Consider the following 16,224-nt stretch of genomic DNA (forward strand, 5'->3'; position numbering starts at 1 on the left):
TGACTTAATTAACACATCTCTTACCTCACATATTCATCATTTATTTTGCTTTGTTTTGGTTTTTTTGGTGAGAACATTTGTTTTATTCTCTTGGCAAATTTTATTCTTATAAATTTTATTTATAAATACAGTATTACCAGCTACAGTCACCATGTTATATATTTGATCTACAGACCTTACTCATCTAACAACTGAAAGTCTGTATCCTTTTACCAACCTCTCCCTATTCAACATACAGTGTCCACTGTCCAGTTGAGCAACTAGAAGTGAAATTGCTGGCTTATGGAGAACACACGTGCTCAGATTTAGCTGATACTGTCAAACAATTTTCTAAACTGATTTTACTCATTCGCACTCCCACAACATCTATGCATTTTCCCCTTTAACACACTTCATGCATACACGTTTATCTTCATTTTGGTGACCTAGGTTTTAAACTAATGCACCCTTGCCTTTTACTTTCTTTTGCTTTACTCTAAAATACTTACATTTTGACTCCAATTAGATTTATAGTAGTTGATCTTCCATTAAAATGTCATAAAGTGCTGAGAATTCCAAAGAGTATCAAATCATTCTGCCTAGCAATAAACCGGAATCCTGTTTGTCCATTCACTCATCAAATGCTTATTGCGTACCTATAAAAGATTTTAGATTTGAACATGGGGATACGAAGGAATGTAAAATTGAACTTCTGCCTTCCAAGAAGTGTCTACAGTAGTAGAACACTCTTTTCCATCAATAACTACCTGTTCCTTTCCAGTGTCTTTCACGTCTATCAATTCTTTAATACTTGTCTCTAGCCAAGTTGTGCAATGTAGCATCTTTCATTAACCATAAACAATTTTCCCCCCTATTTCCCTCTTTGGAAACTATCCCTAAGAGTTTTGTTTCCTCATTTTTGAACAACAACAACAAAAAAATAATACAAAGGATACAAACAAAATTCTTCTCAAAATTTGAGGAATAGTGGCAATATTTACTTTCCACATTTTTTTCCTGTATTTCGAGGAATGACTGCATGTACTTGCGTTTAATGGGATTTTCAGACTGCATTTATATTGTCGAAGAAGACAGCAAATGTTTGAAGTCAGTAGTTCATATTGTAAAATGATCGGGAGAACACATTAGTTGTTAAGGTAATGTGCTCAAGTATCTTTGTGGTTTAAAGGAGGCATTGCAGCTCCCAAAATAGCTGCAGTTAGTCCTTTTCACTGGTAATATGAAACCAGTTTTTGTTTGTGAATTGAATTGTTACATCTGTGCAATACATTTCAAAGCCTAAGAAGAGTGCTGTAGGAAAATGAGGTTCTGTTAAAAAAAAAATAGAGCACTAGTAATAAAATTAACCTCATTTAAATTAACCTCCTTTAAAATAACTAATAATAAATTAATCTCATTAAAAGGACTCATTTAGATATTTCCATAATGTATTAAGAGCCATCCAAAGGTCCTTTATTATGTTTTTTTTCATAGGCTATCTTTATTGAGCATATATTTATTTCCATCTTATGCTCAAAAGGAAGGCATACAAGCTGAACTATGTAAGCAAAAGTATAGTGTCCTTACCATTCAAACTTGCCCATCAACAGGAATCACCTTGAATTTATACAGATGCTTTTAGGAGTTCCTGTTGTGGCTCAGTGGGAATGAACGCAACTAGTTTCCATGAGGATGCAGGTTTGATCCCTGGCCTCTCTCGGTGGGTGGATCCAGTGTTGCCACAAGTTGTGGTATAGGTTGCAGAGGCGTAGCTGTGGCTGTGGTGTATGCTGGCAGCTCCAATTCGAACCCTAGCCTGGGAATTTCCATATGCCACGGGTGTGACCCTAAAAAAGAAACACCCCCCCAAAAAGAGATGCTTTTAGTGTAAGTGGTACAAATCCAAATCAAAGTAGATTAAGTAGAAAAGGGAACTCACTGGCTCATATAACTGGGAAGTCTGTGTCAGCCACAATTAAATTTATTTAGGGACTCAAACACAATTGTTAGGACTCTTATTCCACCTGGGCACTGCTTACTTTTGAGCTGTATTCACCCTATCTACCACAGATTAGCTTTTTCCACAGGGCAGTGGATGCTCCAGCTTCAGTAAACACCTTCTTTGCTTTGTGTGTCCTTAGACTTGGTCCTATGTTTCCTGCTCCAAAGTGGAGAACTACTGGGGAACAGCTCTGAGTGGCCCAGTTTAGGTCGCATGCTCACTCCTGAATCAATGGCACTGCCCAGGGAGATGAGGCACTTTGTAAGGCCAGGCCAAGGAGTTCTTTCATTGACAGGTTTAGCAGAATTATCTGATCAGAGAGAAGGAATAATCCTCATACAAAAATAGCAAATCTGGAGTTCCCATCGTGGCGCAGTGGAAATGAATCCGATTAGGAACCATAAAGTTGTGGGTTCGATCCCTGGCCTCGCTCAGTGGATTAAAGGATCTGGAGTTGCTGTGAACTGTGGTGCAGGTCGCAGATGCAGCTTGGATCTGATGTTGCTGGTGGCTGTTGCACAGGCCAGCAGCCGTGGTTCCAAGTCGACCCCTAGCCTGGGAACCTCCATATGTGGTGAGTGCGGCCCTAAAAAGCAAAAAACAGAACAAAGCAAAACAAAAATGCAAATGTTCAATACAGTCCTCAAAAGGATTTCCCATGTATTAGTCATAAAAATAGTGTTAGAAAAGGGAAGATCTCTGATTAAGCAAAACAGGGTGCCTTACAAAGTATGGGACTCATAAGGCCTCCTAAATTCGTACCAGATACTGTTCTGGGATTTCTTCCAGGAGGGAAGCCAACTCACAGGAGAGTCAATCCCATTTGTCCGATCTTTTAGGTCTTATAATGCATGAAATTACTGATTAAATGACTAGTTAATTCACTTTAACAGCCATTTGACTGTCACTGAAGTGTTTGATCAAAAATTAAGGTGTCTGGGTACCAGATAATCTAATTCTCTAATATAGAATTAAATATGATATAATAGTCACAGCTGGTTGTTTTCCATTCCTAAAATGTGTTGGTTATAATAAACAGCTACAATGCAAAACCAGAACTTAAATGGGACAATTATATTAACAGGTTAATCATGCTTCCATTTGCCGACAATCTACCTTTTAAAATGTTAACCAGAATGTATTCTCTAGAATAAGGCATCAGACTATTTTGCCAAACAAAAACAGAATATTGCTGTCTACTACTCTATTAAACAATGAGTTTCTCATTTAAAACATGTCTTGCCCTCACAAAAAGGCAGTATAATCAGACACAGCTTTATATGGGTGTAGTCAATGAGGCTCCCAGAATAAGTACTATCATTGTGATCTGCTCAAGTACTTCCTAAGGGCTCCATCCACGGCAGTCGTAGTCAACTAGATATATTTTGCCTCCAAGGACCCATCTGGCAACATCTGGAGACATTTCTCATTGCCAGGAGTGGGAGATTGGTGCTACTGGCATCTAACAGGTAAGGCCTGGGATGCTGCTAAACATTCTATAATGTACAGATGGGCCCCCGCAACAAAGAATTAACTAACACAAGATATCAGCAGTACTGAGGTTAAGAAACCCTGGTCTACAGCAAGGTGCAGACAGAAAGGCAACACTCCTGCCACTGACAAGTGTATAATCTACTTAGGTGGAGTAAGGTAAAAAATAAAAATGATCTCTCTGTATGATATAATTGCTAATTATAAGATCTTGACTATGTGTGCCTTGAATTGCACCAAGCACTATGGTAGGAAAGCCATGGTTGGGTTCTACATGAGAGCAACCTTCATTTAGTAGCAAGGCGGATGTGTGTTGAATCCTGAAAGGTTTGGATGGACAAACAGAAAAGGATATTTTAGATGGAGGGTAGGAGGGAGGCAGAAGGCCAGAGAAGAGAAACAGTCAAAGAGAAATGGTTGTGTGTTTTTAGGGCAGTAAATAACTGGCTCAGCTATAGCAAGGATTGTATGGCAGGGTTACTTTAAGAAAAAAATGATTTCACCTCTGTGATAATGGGGTAGACAGAGTCCTGGCTTTGCCATGTCTTAGCTGGGTAGACATGAGCCAGTGAGCTATAAAACTGGGATCTCTCTTAACTTATGGTTGTTGTAAAAATTATGTGCTCTAAAATGCCTGCCAGACCGTAATGCTCAAAGGATGGCATCTCCTAAAACAGACATTAAGATAGACAGATTAACTTTGAACTTGAAAAAAGTACTAAAGGAGTCATTAGACTTTAGTGTATAAGGGGAAGATGGGATAAAAATAACACTTTAGATTAATCTGAATCTGGGTAGAAGATATGTAGGTGGTCACTGCACTATTCTTTTGAGTTTTCTGAATAGCTAACATTTTTCAAAGTGTAAGTTTTTAAACTTGATCTTTTTTTTTTTTTTTTCTTTTTTCTGGAAGAATTTAGGCTCAACTGAAAACACGTCTGTTTCCTTGTTCCTCATTATATCCTCAGAACAGTGCCTGGCACACAGTAGATGATCAATGAACAATTGTCCAACTCCAACCACAAAGTAAAAAGGGCCAGAACTAAGGTGGTGGCAGTTGTGGTGGGAAGATAAGGACATATGCAGAGATTTGCAAAAGCAATATTGATAGAATTTGGCAATTTGAGAGTAGGGGAATGGCTTTGAAAATGCAAAAGGTGATGAGAGATTGGTGGAATCAATCGCAGTTAAGTTAGAAAATGCGCAGATCTGAGAAAAGTAAATTGTATTTTGGATTTATGACATTATGGGGAATAGGACAATAAAATGCAGGACTGAAATTTGACAAAAGTTTTAGTGTAATTTAGCTAAGGGGACTATTGAATAATAAGGTTTCTCAAGACAGATGAAGGATCTTTCCCCACTATTACTAAGAGCAATAACTAAAACAATAATCTTCTTTGTATAATAAATAGTGTCATTGCAAAAGTGAGTAGTGGATCATTTTTGAGGGTCTAGAGTTGAATCACAGAACAGTTACTCAAAAGCTAATGTACCTGTTGAGATTGCTTTGTTGGATTTTCAATAATCTTTGGGCTGTTTTAAACTTATACAATGTCATTGTCAACACTGAACAATCAAAAGTTCATATTCTTTAATCCTCTTAAAGACCAGGCAGATTTGTCAAGCTTTGTGCTTTTCAACAAGCACAACTGGATGGACCTGAGCATCTGGTGCAGCTTTTAAATGACTCCAATATATCACCTCATAACTGTGTCCACTGTGTCACCCACCTGGCCCTGTAGGTATTTGAGTTTGCAGTTTTTGGTCTAGTAGTACCATATCAGCTTTAGTGAAAATAATAACACAAAGAGTAACAATGAGAACTTAGTTCCAGGCCCTGTTCTAAGCATGCCACAGAGATCATTCACTGTTTGTAGGAGTTACAACTATTAAAAATCATTTTATAGATGAGAAAAATGGGGACACAGAGATTCAAGGACATGCCTGCAGGTCAACAAACAGCAAATGGTATAGGTGAGATAGAAGTCAGACTTAAATGAGATTTAAATCAGACTTAAATGTGCAGTTAGCCAATTTAAATGGTAATAAATTACTCTGTATGAACCTCAGTCTTTTTTCTAAAAGCAAGCCTGTGTTCCTCTGTATGTACACACAAACATGCACACCCTATGTGACTCTGTTTAGCTGAGTATCTGCTTTCTTATTCTACCTGCGCAAAGCTGGCCTCGGGTGAGCTCAACAGTTTCACACACACACACCCCCCCCCCCGCCCCAAAGAGCATAGCTTTGTGCACCGAGGAGGGTGAGTCACAGCAGTAAGGGGACGGCCTCACATTTATTTCTAGAAATCCTCCGATGCACAGATAGGACTAACTTTAAGAAGCATGTGTTCTAACTGGAAACATGAAATAGTATTCAAAAAATTTTAAGGACATTTAAAAGAAACATGTGGGTGAGTATAAATGGAGGTTGTAGAGCATATCCAGGGCTGAAAGGATGAGGGACATAAGAGATCAGAATAAGGGCCAGGAAGACCATTTAGAAGTGTTTCAGTTAGGGTTTGTTAGTGTCTTCATGAAGATGTCCACGTTAAGGGAAAAGAGCTTTCCCAAAGGTCACACTGGGCACGCTGGTTCTCTCCCAAAGTATCAGCGGACATTGACATTTGCTTGACTGAAGAAGAAACATTCAGTGGAATAAACGTGGAATAGAATGAAAGAATGTGAAAGATCAGAAAGGACATCTGACTACACTGGAAAAACTGAGAACGAGCTCAGGGAAAAAAAAAATCAGTGTTCTAAAAGATCTTAATGCATTAAAGTATACATTTGTAAGGCAGACATGAATTAGGGGAAAAAAACCACGAGTTGAGTCGAAATGAAAGTGGCATAAAGTATTAGAAGAACAAAAAAATTCACTCACAACTATCAGAAATAACCAAAACTATTTTTATCCCTTTCTGACAACACATTTGAGAAAGGTGAAATAGGGGGTATAAAAAGCTGGTTGCCTTAAATTAAAAAGATACACACATCTGGGGATGAAGTACTCTAACAGGAGGAAAGTGCTGGAGAATTACTCTTTCTCACACTTTGATTCTAGAAAAATCCATTAATCTTCTGTGTAGGTGTTTTAACAGTTTTTTTTTTTTTAAAGCATTGTATTAAAGATGAGATATAACACAGCAATCATGAGTCAGTCAATGAACCTCAATTTTCTCCTTAGTTTTTACTAGATGCTGGGGACAAGGAAAACTAGTATTCTTTGAATGCCCACTTTATGCTATGTATTACTAGCTTTGGGACTGCTTTATTTCATTTAATCATCACTACAGCTGTGTAAGGTGGACAGAATTTTTTTTTTTTTTTTTTTTTTTTTTGCTTTTTAGGGCTGCACCTGGGACATATGGAAGTTCCCAGGCTAGGGAGTCAAATTGGAGCTACAGCTGCCAGCCTAAACCACAGCCACAGCAACATGGGATCCAAGATGTGTCTGCAACCTACTGCTCATGGGATCACTGGATCCTTAACCCGCTGAGCAAGGCCAGGGATTGAACCCACGTCCTCATGGGGTCGAGTTGGTTATTGCTGAGCCATGACAGAATCTCCCAGAATAAACTTTTTAAAGATGAATGTAGACGTCAGAGATTTGAAATAATATGCCCATGTCCACATAGCTGTTAGGTGGCAGAGCTGCTACTCAAATACTCTCATGCTTCTGGCCATCCTCCAGTTGTGTTCTGGAATGAAGCAGACCTGGGCTAATATCTGGTCCTGCTACTTAACAGCTTTGTGGCCTGAACTTAATGTCCCTGGACTTGACTTTTCTGTAATATAGGGAGACACAACCAATTTTCATAGGGTTATTTTGTGGAAATTAGTTTATTCATTTGTTCATCTAACAAATGATGGCCCAAAGAACAAGGGATGTGAAGAGGGAGGGGGTAACATTATAACAAACGCAATAGATATAAAGTTGTGATGAAGTAAAAAGACTGCCTGAATAGCAGCATTGAAGCAGATGAGCTGAATGGGGCAGTGGTCAAAATGTGAAGCTTGAAGGAGAGATTTCAGATTGTATGGACTGTAAAGTCAACACGAAGGGGATGACTATGAGAGTTGGGGGCTAGGGATGTGGCAAGGATGGAGGAATAGAACCTTGGAGGCAAGTAAGTTGAGAGACTGAAAAACAATGAAAAATGCATGCAAAGTATCTACAACCCAGGTGATCCCTACAAAATGCTAATCCTAAAAAGTAAAAAATTAGAGATAACAAACATTTTTCTTGCCTGCATATTAAAAAGGATGAAAGTGAAAAATCTGCCTAAGTGGCAGATGGTGTATGTGAACATGTATTTGATGCTGTAGAAATGCAGATAAAGTGGATAGTGCAGTTCTGCACACAAGCTATTTACTATGTCCTGATATGACTCACTTGTACTTAAATACTTCCGTTTGAAGGTAGTTAGGTGTTCTGTTAACTGCCTTTGTAGGAGTAAATAAAATGGTGAGGAGTAAAAAAAGCTGCATTAAGTAGAACAGGAAATGTTAAAAATTTCTGGGCAATAAATATCCACTATAAATAGACATCTAAGCCTCAGCAGTTCCTCCTGCCTCGGTTCTTCCCACAACAAACACCACCTCGTCAGAGCTCTCCTCTGACTCTCCTATGTAAATCCATTATCACACACTCTGTCCTTTCTTTCCTTCAGAGGATTCATTACCATGGGGTACTTAGTCGCTTACTGTTTTTCACTGCTCTCTCTCCCAACTATAAATCTCATGAGAGTTGAGACTTTGTTTGCCTTATTGTTTTATCTCTAATCCCTAGAACAGACTTAGGACCTTAGTAGCTCAGTCAGTTACATTTAAAAATAATCTAATAACACTTTAGAATCTTAAGTACACAGTAAAAAGAATAGTTTCCCACTTTTACATTTAGAAAAGAAATTTTAAATTAGGGTTGCAGTGAAGAAAATAGAATGTCTAATCCACAGATTTTTTCCTTGTTGTCAGGGTTTTAGTCAAAAGATCAGTGTTTAGTTAAAAAAATTAACTTATTTATTTCCTTTAGGGCTTATAGTCTATGTGCTCCTTAAATCCAATCTGCTGAGCTTCACAGTTCTGCGAAAGGTACTATGTCCATGACAATCCATTCTAATCACAACTCACCACCTTCTAACCACCACAGTTGGAGAAAATGCTAATCAATGAATACTTTGGGAGGACAGAGGGGAGAGGAGGACAAGAGGATAATATTTATTGACATGGACTTTTATTGTTATTTATGTTAAGTTTTAAACAGCAAAAATAGAAAACATATTGAGTCAGTGTGCTTGAAAGCTAAACATTAAAATGGTGGTCCTATTATTCTTGAACCTGCACATAGGCTAAAATGGATTTTATGTACTTTTAAGGTGAACAAGTACAAGTAGTCTACTTAGTAAATAAGGTTAAATGTCTGCCAGCAAATCTAACATTTCAGAGGCAATATTTTATTTCAAAAGTAATAAATAATATAGTCACATATTTAATTAGTGAGAGTTACAATGATGGAAACCCTTAAAATTCTTAGAAAAATTATTTCACAGTTCGGCTTGTCCACGTTTCATGATTGTATGTTTTCCAATCTATTAATCCAAATTAAAAACTAAATACATATTAACTTACCAACAGTGATATAACTTCAAGACTGAGTAAAGGCAGTAGTCACAAAAAATTTTGATTAAACATTAATCTAACAGTCCAGAAAGAAGAAATGCCATCAATGAGAGAAGCCCTAATTATAAATAATATAGCTGTGTATCTGTTTAAAGACTAACATACATCTAGTTTCACCACTTGTGAAAAAAACTACACACATCTATTTTGTTCAAGCCATAATATGAAACTTGAAATAATTTCTCTACTTTAAAAAAAAAAAAAAGGGCAGCTCCTAAGAAGGGTTTATATCATCTAATTAACAAAGCAGAAATGTTAAATTGAAGTGGTTCACCTCTTTTGGTCTGCAGTTACAAATAAAAAGCCACTAATAATTCATTATAATAATTCTATAAACAACTGGAGACAGTATTATCAGAAAAAAAAACTTGTCAATGAAAAAAAATCACTGATTCAATGAGCATTTGATCATTTTATTAACAAAATATAAGCAAGAATAACATTCCTCTCTGGTGAAACTCTTCAAATAATTTTATGTGGAGGGCCTTGAGATGTATCAGTTATAAAATATGTTAAAATGAAAACATTTTTTAAATGTACAAATACAAATCAGGACTTTATACAAGAATTCTCTATAAAGTTCGTCAATGTAAAAAATAATTTGTTTCAACTGAATATAAGGCATGTTCAGTTTCTGTAATTTCGCAGAATTTTTTTTTTGCTTCATTGGAGACTTTTCTTTTCGAATTATTTTTTTTGCTTTGTTGGAGACTTTTCTTTTCGTCGGTCCTGATTTTTCTTTGATTCTCTGGATTGTTCAGAGTATCGGCTAGATTTTTCCCATCGCCTCTCGGCACCATTCTGATACCTATCTTCATCGCTTCTAGAACCTGAATGTTTTTTACTCTTTTCTCTTGAGTTGGACCTCTCTTTTCTTGTAAAATTTTCACTGTCCCTATTTCGGTGTCTGTGCTCATTTTCAGAAAAAGAATTTCTTCTCTCTCCTCTTTTCTTTTTGGGGTCCCTGTGCTTATGTTCCACATCTATGTGCATTTCGTAGTCTCTGTCATTCATGGCTCTGCTGTAGCTATTTCGCTCAGAAGGAACCCCTCTGTCAGAACTGTGTTTTGTTGCAGGATCTCTTGAATCTCTATCTCTGGGTTTCTCTGACCTCCTTTCTCTCTCAGTCCTCGTTTCCTGGTGCCGTGGCTCTGGTCGCCTTTCTTCTTGTTTCCTATCATTTGTTTGTTGTCTCCTGATTAATTTATCTACTTCTTTACTTCTGGGATTCCCTTGTCCCTTCTTTCTTACATCTTTAGCTGCATGTGTAAAATGATATAGTTAGCTTTTATTTTAATCTTAATTTCACAACTGAAAAATCACATGTATTGATACATTATAGGTTTAGTAATTCAGATAAGCTGGATGCAAAGTCTGATCATAGAGAATTTTACAAGATGTAATTTTTTAAGAATATACAACATATTAACATTAGTTACCAAAGTATTGTTTTGAACCTTGGACTCAAAACAGTAATAGGGATTTTAAAGGAACTATAAGAAAATGTAAAAATTTTAGTTTAGTGACTAAAATGGTACATTTCCACCCACAAATTTTATCCAAAACATAAATTCCAGCCCACATGCATTATGTCATAAGATATATTATGTTGGATCTGGTACATAATTAAAATACAACGATTACACATGCCAGCAACATCACTTCCTAAAAGGTGGGTTGAGTGGGATTGACTGGGCTTGCTTGACAGTATGAATACATATTTTTCAAATGAAAACTTCTTCCTACAAAAATAATAGTTCTTCTATCAGAGAAGCACTAACTGTACTATAGCAAAGAGAAGCTATGGTGAGATACAATCATAAGCTTTAAGAGAGCAATAAGGCTTGATTTCTGAGAAAACTATTCTGAGAGGGCCTTAAATATTTTAACTTTATTGAGATGATCACAAATAAGAATACCAGAGAAGCACAATGAAAACATCTTACCATTTTAAGCTATAAAATAAATTTATGTGTTATTTAGTTTGGGTATATCATCAAAGGTGCTGAGATGACCAAAATTTCTGTCAAATTCCTATGAATACTGAAAGAAGAAAATATGGTGGAGAGTTGTCTACCCTTGTCCTATCTCCACTCAAACCTTATTGTACCAACTTCCTGCTAAATGAAATGCCTACCCTTGGCACAGTCAGTTGGTTAGCCACTAAGGACCTATTTCTCTGGTTCCCATCAAGCAGCTCAGCTGAGCTGCAGCTACCCAAGCAGAAACCATCTGGCTCTGTGAAGAATCAAGACCTCTCTGACCCTGCTATATGCCACTCTTGGTGCCTCTTGACACTAAAACCAGGGTCCTCTAATAATACGTACTCTCCTCTTTCTTTGCTGTGTGCTTTACAATCTTCTAATTTGGGGGAAGTTCATACTGCTTTTATGCTATTTAATATTTTATTGATAAAACTGAAAGCTCTCTACTGAAATTGTATGACGAGGCAAATTAATTTTGAATCAGCAAGCTTCCTTATTGTAGCAGTTCATGCTGTGCTATCATCTGTTCTCAAAACAGATATAAAATAACAAATTCTTTAGAATTCAGAGGTGAATGGTAAATGATCAATGTTAGTATATTTCAATTCAAAAATAAGACTTCCTGTGAGCAAATGGAATCTTGCTCTATTAATTTAAAACACCGAGAGTCCTCTAATTGTGGATGCCACATAGTATGTAAAACAAGTATCTAAAGACTAGCCTTCCAACCTACTAAGCCTGCGGGGGTGGGAGGAGGTGTTACCTCTCTGAAATACGCATTAAAGAAAAACAGGACATGATGCGCATTTTGGACAGACTATCTCTTATTCAGTCTAAGATGGTATGATGAAAGAAAGCTGAGTTGCCCCTAGGGAAAACAACACTGACCTTTTCAAAAAAATGGTATGTTTGGAAAAATCCTTTATTACAGCACTTCCCCTTCTAAGGAGGATAGGAGAGATTATGAAAGGCTAGCGATGCTTTTGAAAACAACTAGAAATGCCAGATGAAAATTTAACATCTTCTGTTTAAAGGCACTAAAGATCTGGAACATCTTGAGGTGCTATGAAGGAAGTGCTCAAAAAAAGATGAAAGTATGTTAAAAGAACACAGGAGTCAACTTGAATGAACTCCTAATTGCCAAAGTTGAAATGATTCGAACAACAAAATAAATGGACTTTAACCTATAGAATATAACAAATATCCATGAGTCCTCACTGATTGAATATATAGTTGAATTAATAAGTAAATGGAGGGGACAACTCTTTCTTACAGGAGAAACTGAATGACTAAACACAGAAGAAAAGAGACAAATAGAAAAACTACCATTTGGAGTTCCCATTGTGGCTCAGCAGATTAAGAACCTGACGAGTATTCATGAGGATGCAGGTTTGATCCCTGGCCCCACTTAGCAGTTTAAGAATCTGGCATTGCTGTGAGCTCTGGTGTAGGTCGCAGACATGGCTCCGATCTGGCACTGCTGTGGCTGTAGCTCAGGCTTACAGCTGCAGTTGCAAAATGAACCCTAGCCTGGGAACTTTCATATGCTATGGGTGTGGTCCTAAAAAAAGAAAAAGAAAAAGAAAACCGACTATTTGACAAACACTACAGTAATAAATGCTATAGATAAGATCCAAAGATAGATGATAAAATTGAAGACTGAAGTTAGAGGATAAAGAAGAAATTTGCATAGTATCAAATTATGTCCTTACAATATATTAACTTACTAAAAAAAACAATTTCCATGAAAAAATCCAGTAGGTACCATCATAACCAAGTAATCAAAGTTAATGTCACCAATAAGATATCGATACTATGAACTCTTCAGTAAGGCACATTAAGAACAACACATAATTTCTGTGGTATTTAAAAATGCATAACTTCATTCTAATTATGAGAAAACATCAAGACAGATTCTGAGGGACATTCTACAAAACAAGTGGCCAGAGGACTTTAAAAGGGTCAAAGCCATCCAAAACAAGGAAAGCCTGAGGGAACTGCCACAGACTGCAAAAGACTTAAGGACCTTGGAACAGGAAAAAGGACATCAGTGCAAAGACTGGTGAGATTCTGATAGGACCTACTATTTTGCTAATAGTATTTTCCCAATGTTAACTTCTTGGTTTTGATAACTGAACTATGGTTATATAATATGCCAACATTAGAGGTAGTTGGGTGAAGGCTATATGGGAATTCTCTATGTCATTTTTACAACTTTCTTATAAGTCAAAAATCACTTCAAGGGAGTTCCTACTGTGACACAGTGGGTTGAGAATCTGATTGCACTGGCTCGGGTTGCTGCAGAGGTGTGGGTTCAGTCCCCAGCCCAGCACGGTGATTAAAGAATCCAGTCTAGGCGCAGCAATGTCATAGGTCACAGGCATGGCCATTAAAAAAACCCGAAAATCAGTTCATAAAAAATAAAAAATAAATACATACCATATGATATCACTTATAACTGGAATCTAATATCCAGCACAAATGAACATCTCCTCAGAAAAGAAAATCATGGACTTGGAGAAAAGACTTGTGGTTGCCTGATGGGAGAGGGAGGGAGTAGGAGGGATCGGGAGCCTGGGCTTATCAGACACAACTTAGAATAGATTTACGAGATCCTGCCGAGTAGCATTGAGAACTTCGTCTAGATACTCATCAAAAGGGTGGGGAAAAAAAATGTAATTGTAATGTACACATGTAAGGATAACTTGATCCCCTTGCTGTACAGTGGGAAAATAAAATAAAATAAAGAAAATAAATAAGTAAATAAATACATTAGAGAGAAGGGCCAACTCTTCTACATTAGAAGAGTTATGCCTCTTTCTCTCTGCAAGCATTTGTGCATTAGGGTTGCTGCTGAAAGACAGAGAGACCAGCAGAGCTCCGGCAACCACGCAAGGCTTGAGATGAGAACGGGACTAGTTATTTGCAATACATATCTGTGACAGAAGATATACAAAGGTTCTTACAAATCAATACAAAAGACAACTTAATAAAGAAATGAGGGGAGGGGCAAATAACTTGAACAGCTATTTACAAACAGAAAATATCCAATGGTCACTCATATATAAAATGATGCTCAACTTCACTAAGTGATCAAGGTATGCAAATGAAAGCCACAATGCAATAACATTATACACCCAACAAAATGGCTAAAATGAAAAAGACAGTCAAGTAAAGTGTTAGTGAAGATGTCAGCTCATACATGGCTGGTGGGAGTGTAAACTGGAATAACCACTTGGTTTTCAAAACCATCTGACAGTATCTATACAACCTAAAACCCATCGATTCCATCTCTAGGTATGTTACATACCCAACAGAAAGGCATATATACATGTGGTCACCAAAAGACACGTACAAGAGTATTCATGGGAACACTAAAAATTTAATTTTCCATTGATAAATGTTAAATATACTGTGGATATTCGTATAGTGAAAAACTACGACAACAAGAATGAATGAACTATAACTAAATGCAATAGCATGGATGAATCTCACAAGCATCATGTTAGAAGATAAGCTAGACATAAAGGAGTTCATAATATATAATTCTGAAGTTAAAAGCAGGCAAAACTAATATATAATTACAAATTAGAACAGTAGCTGCCATGAGGCAGTGGATGAGAGGAATGGTAACAACTAGGAAGGGAACAAGAACTTCTGGGTCCGAGCTACATGGATGTGTTCTGTTTATGAAAATTTATACAGCTGTTCACTTGTAAGGTACGCACTGAATGTGTGGCATGTGGCAATTACTAACATAAAGCTTCACTATTAAAAGTGAAAAATTAAAATTTCTTGAAAATATAAACATCAGGAAAGCTTAATCCTTAAACTAGATGACAGAAGTTAGAAATGGCATTTCAGTCAGCATTCAAATAAATTATTTGCAGTGGACTATCTTCATTTCTATAAAGAGTATTTCAAAAGATAATCTTAGCATTATAAACACTGAATTCAGTATGGACTGCAATAGTGATAGATGAGTGTTTATATTATTAATTGTGGCTTTTAAACAAGTGAAGTCTAAAATAAATAAGCAATCAAATGATTCTCTTCCCTTGTAAACACCACCAGCAATATACTTGTTAGAAAAGGGCAGAGTTAATTATAAATGAGCTTTGATACCTGAGGACGAGCTCTGACTACTGGTGGATGAAGAATCACTCTCCTCACTAGAAGACTCTGAACTGCTGTCACTGCTGTCCGAATCAGAGGCAGAGGATTCAGAATCGGAGGAGGAGGAGGAGGATCCAGAAGAGGAAGAGGAAGGGGAGGATTTATTGGGCTCAACATCTGGTTTTTGGGCCACGATGACCTTTGGTGTATTTTTGAGATGCTCACGCAATTCATCCCTAATTAAAAACAAAATTTCTATTAGATTCTGCCTTGAAGGCAACTGTGAGAAATTCTGTAAGGTGAATAAATTTCTGAAAATAATTCTTACGTTAAACCTCCAAGACCTATAGAAGTAAAGAAGTTGATGGCAAACCGAGTGTTTCTTGGGTTATCTCGGGGTAATAATCCTTCAAAGAATGGCTGCAGAGTTCTAAAAAAGAAAAAGAAAATGAACAAAACAGATTGGTTAAAAAGGTAAAACCCTTATATTAATCCTTGCATTTTCAGATTTTCTATATATTAAATTAGTAAATGAAATACAATTAAGTGATTTAAAAATCATTTATTTGGTTGTATGCTATCTAAATGAAATGAGTAGGGTCAAGCCATAATTTACTATAATTCTATAACAGAGAGGGTTTTAAAAAACTTTCTTATTCACTCTTATACACTCAGAATATATATATATAGAACACATATAAACCTATATATATGTCTATTTATTATACATTGAGTATATGTGCAGAAAAGTGAAAAAAACCAAACCCCCCCCCCAAAACCCTCTCTTCTGGTGTATATACATACCATGTACACAGAGTGCTCTGCAAGGCACTGGAGGAGGGGAGGAAGCAGTCAACAAAAGAGAAATCAAGGATGAAGACTGTATGCAATCACTACAGTTAGGGAGGGGGACAGGCAGAAAAACATTGACAATATAATGTGGTTTTCAGTGCCACACTGAATGGCC

The 16,224-nt window shown here is 36.8% G+C and overlaps 1 protein-coding gene across 9 annotated transcripts in view; it reads right to left on the reverse strand.

Moving 5' to 3' along the window:
* Positions 1-8,909: 8,909 nt before the first annotated feature.
* The window catches only part of CWC22 (CWC22 spliceosome associated protein homolog), a 64,281-nt gene continuing 56,966 nt past the window's right edge, over positions 8,910-16,224 (reverse strand). For 8 of the 9 annotated variants that reach the window (XM_003133514.6, XM_005671989.4, XM_084999999.1 and 5 more), the window contains 3 exons: positions 15,586-15,687; positions 15,267-15,493; positions 8,910-10,415 (listed from right to left, as the gene is read on the reverse strand). In XM_003133514.6, coding sequence (XP_003133562.2) covers positions 9,844-10,415; positions 15,267-15,493; positions 15,586-15,687 — 901 coding nt within the window. In that variant the 3' untranslated portion in view covers positions 8,910-9,843. The remainder of the gene's footprint in view (positions 10,416-15,266; positions 15,494-15,585; positions 15,688-16,224) is intronic. The other variant, XR_014829850.1, reaches the window with a different exon arrangement.

This window comes from Sus scrofa, chromosome 15 (genome assembly GCF_054392235.1).
Source record: "Sus scrofa isolate SSC_HxYL_T2T_F1_AM1 chromosome 15, Sscrofa_HxYL_maternal_Yorkshire_Landrace_v2.0, whole genome shotgun sequence".
Lineage (NCBI taxonomy): Eukaryota > Metazoa > Chordata > Mammalia > Artiodactyla > Suidae > Sus > Sus scrofa.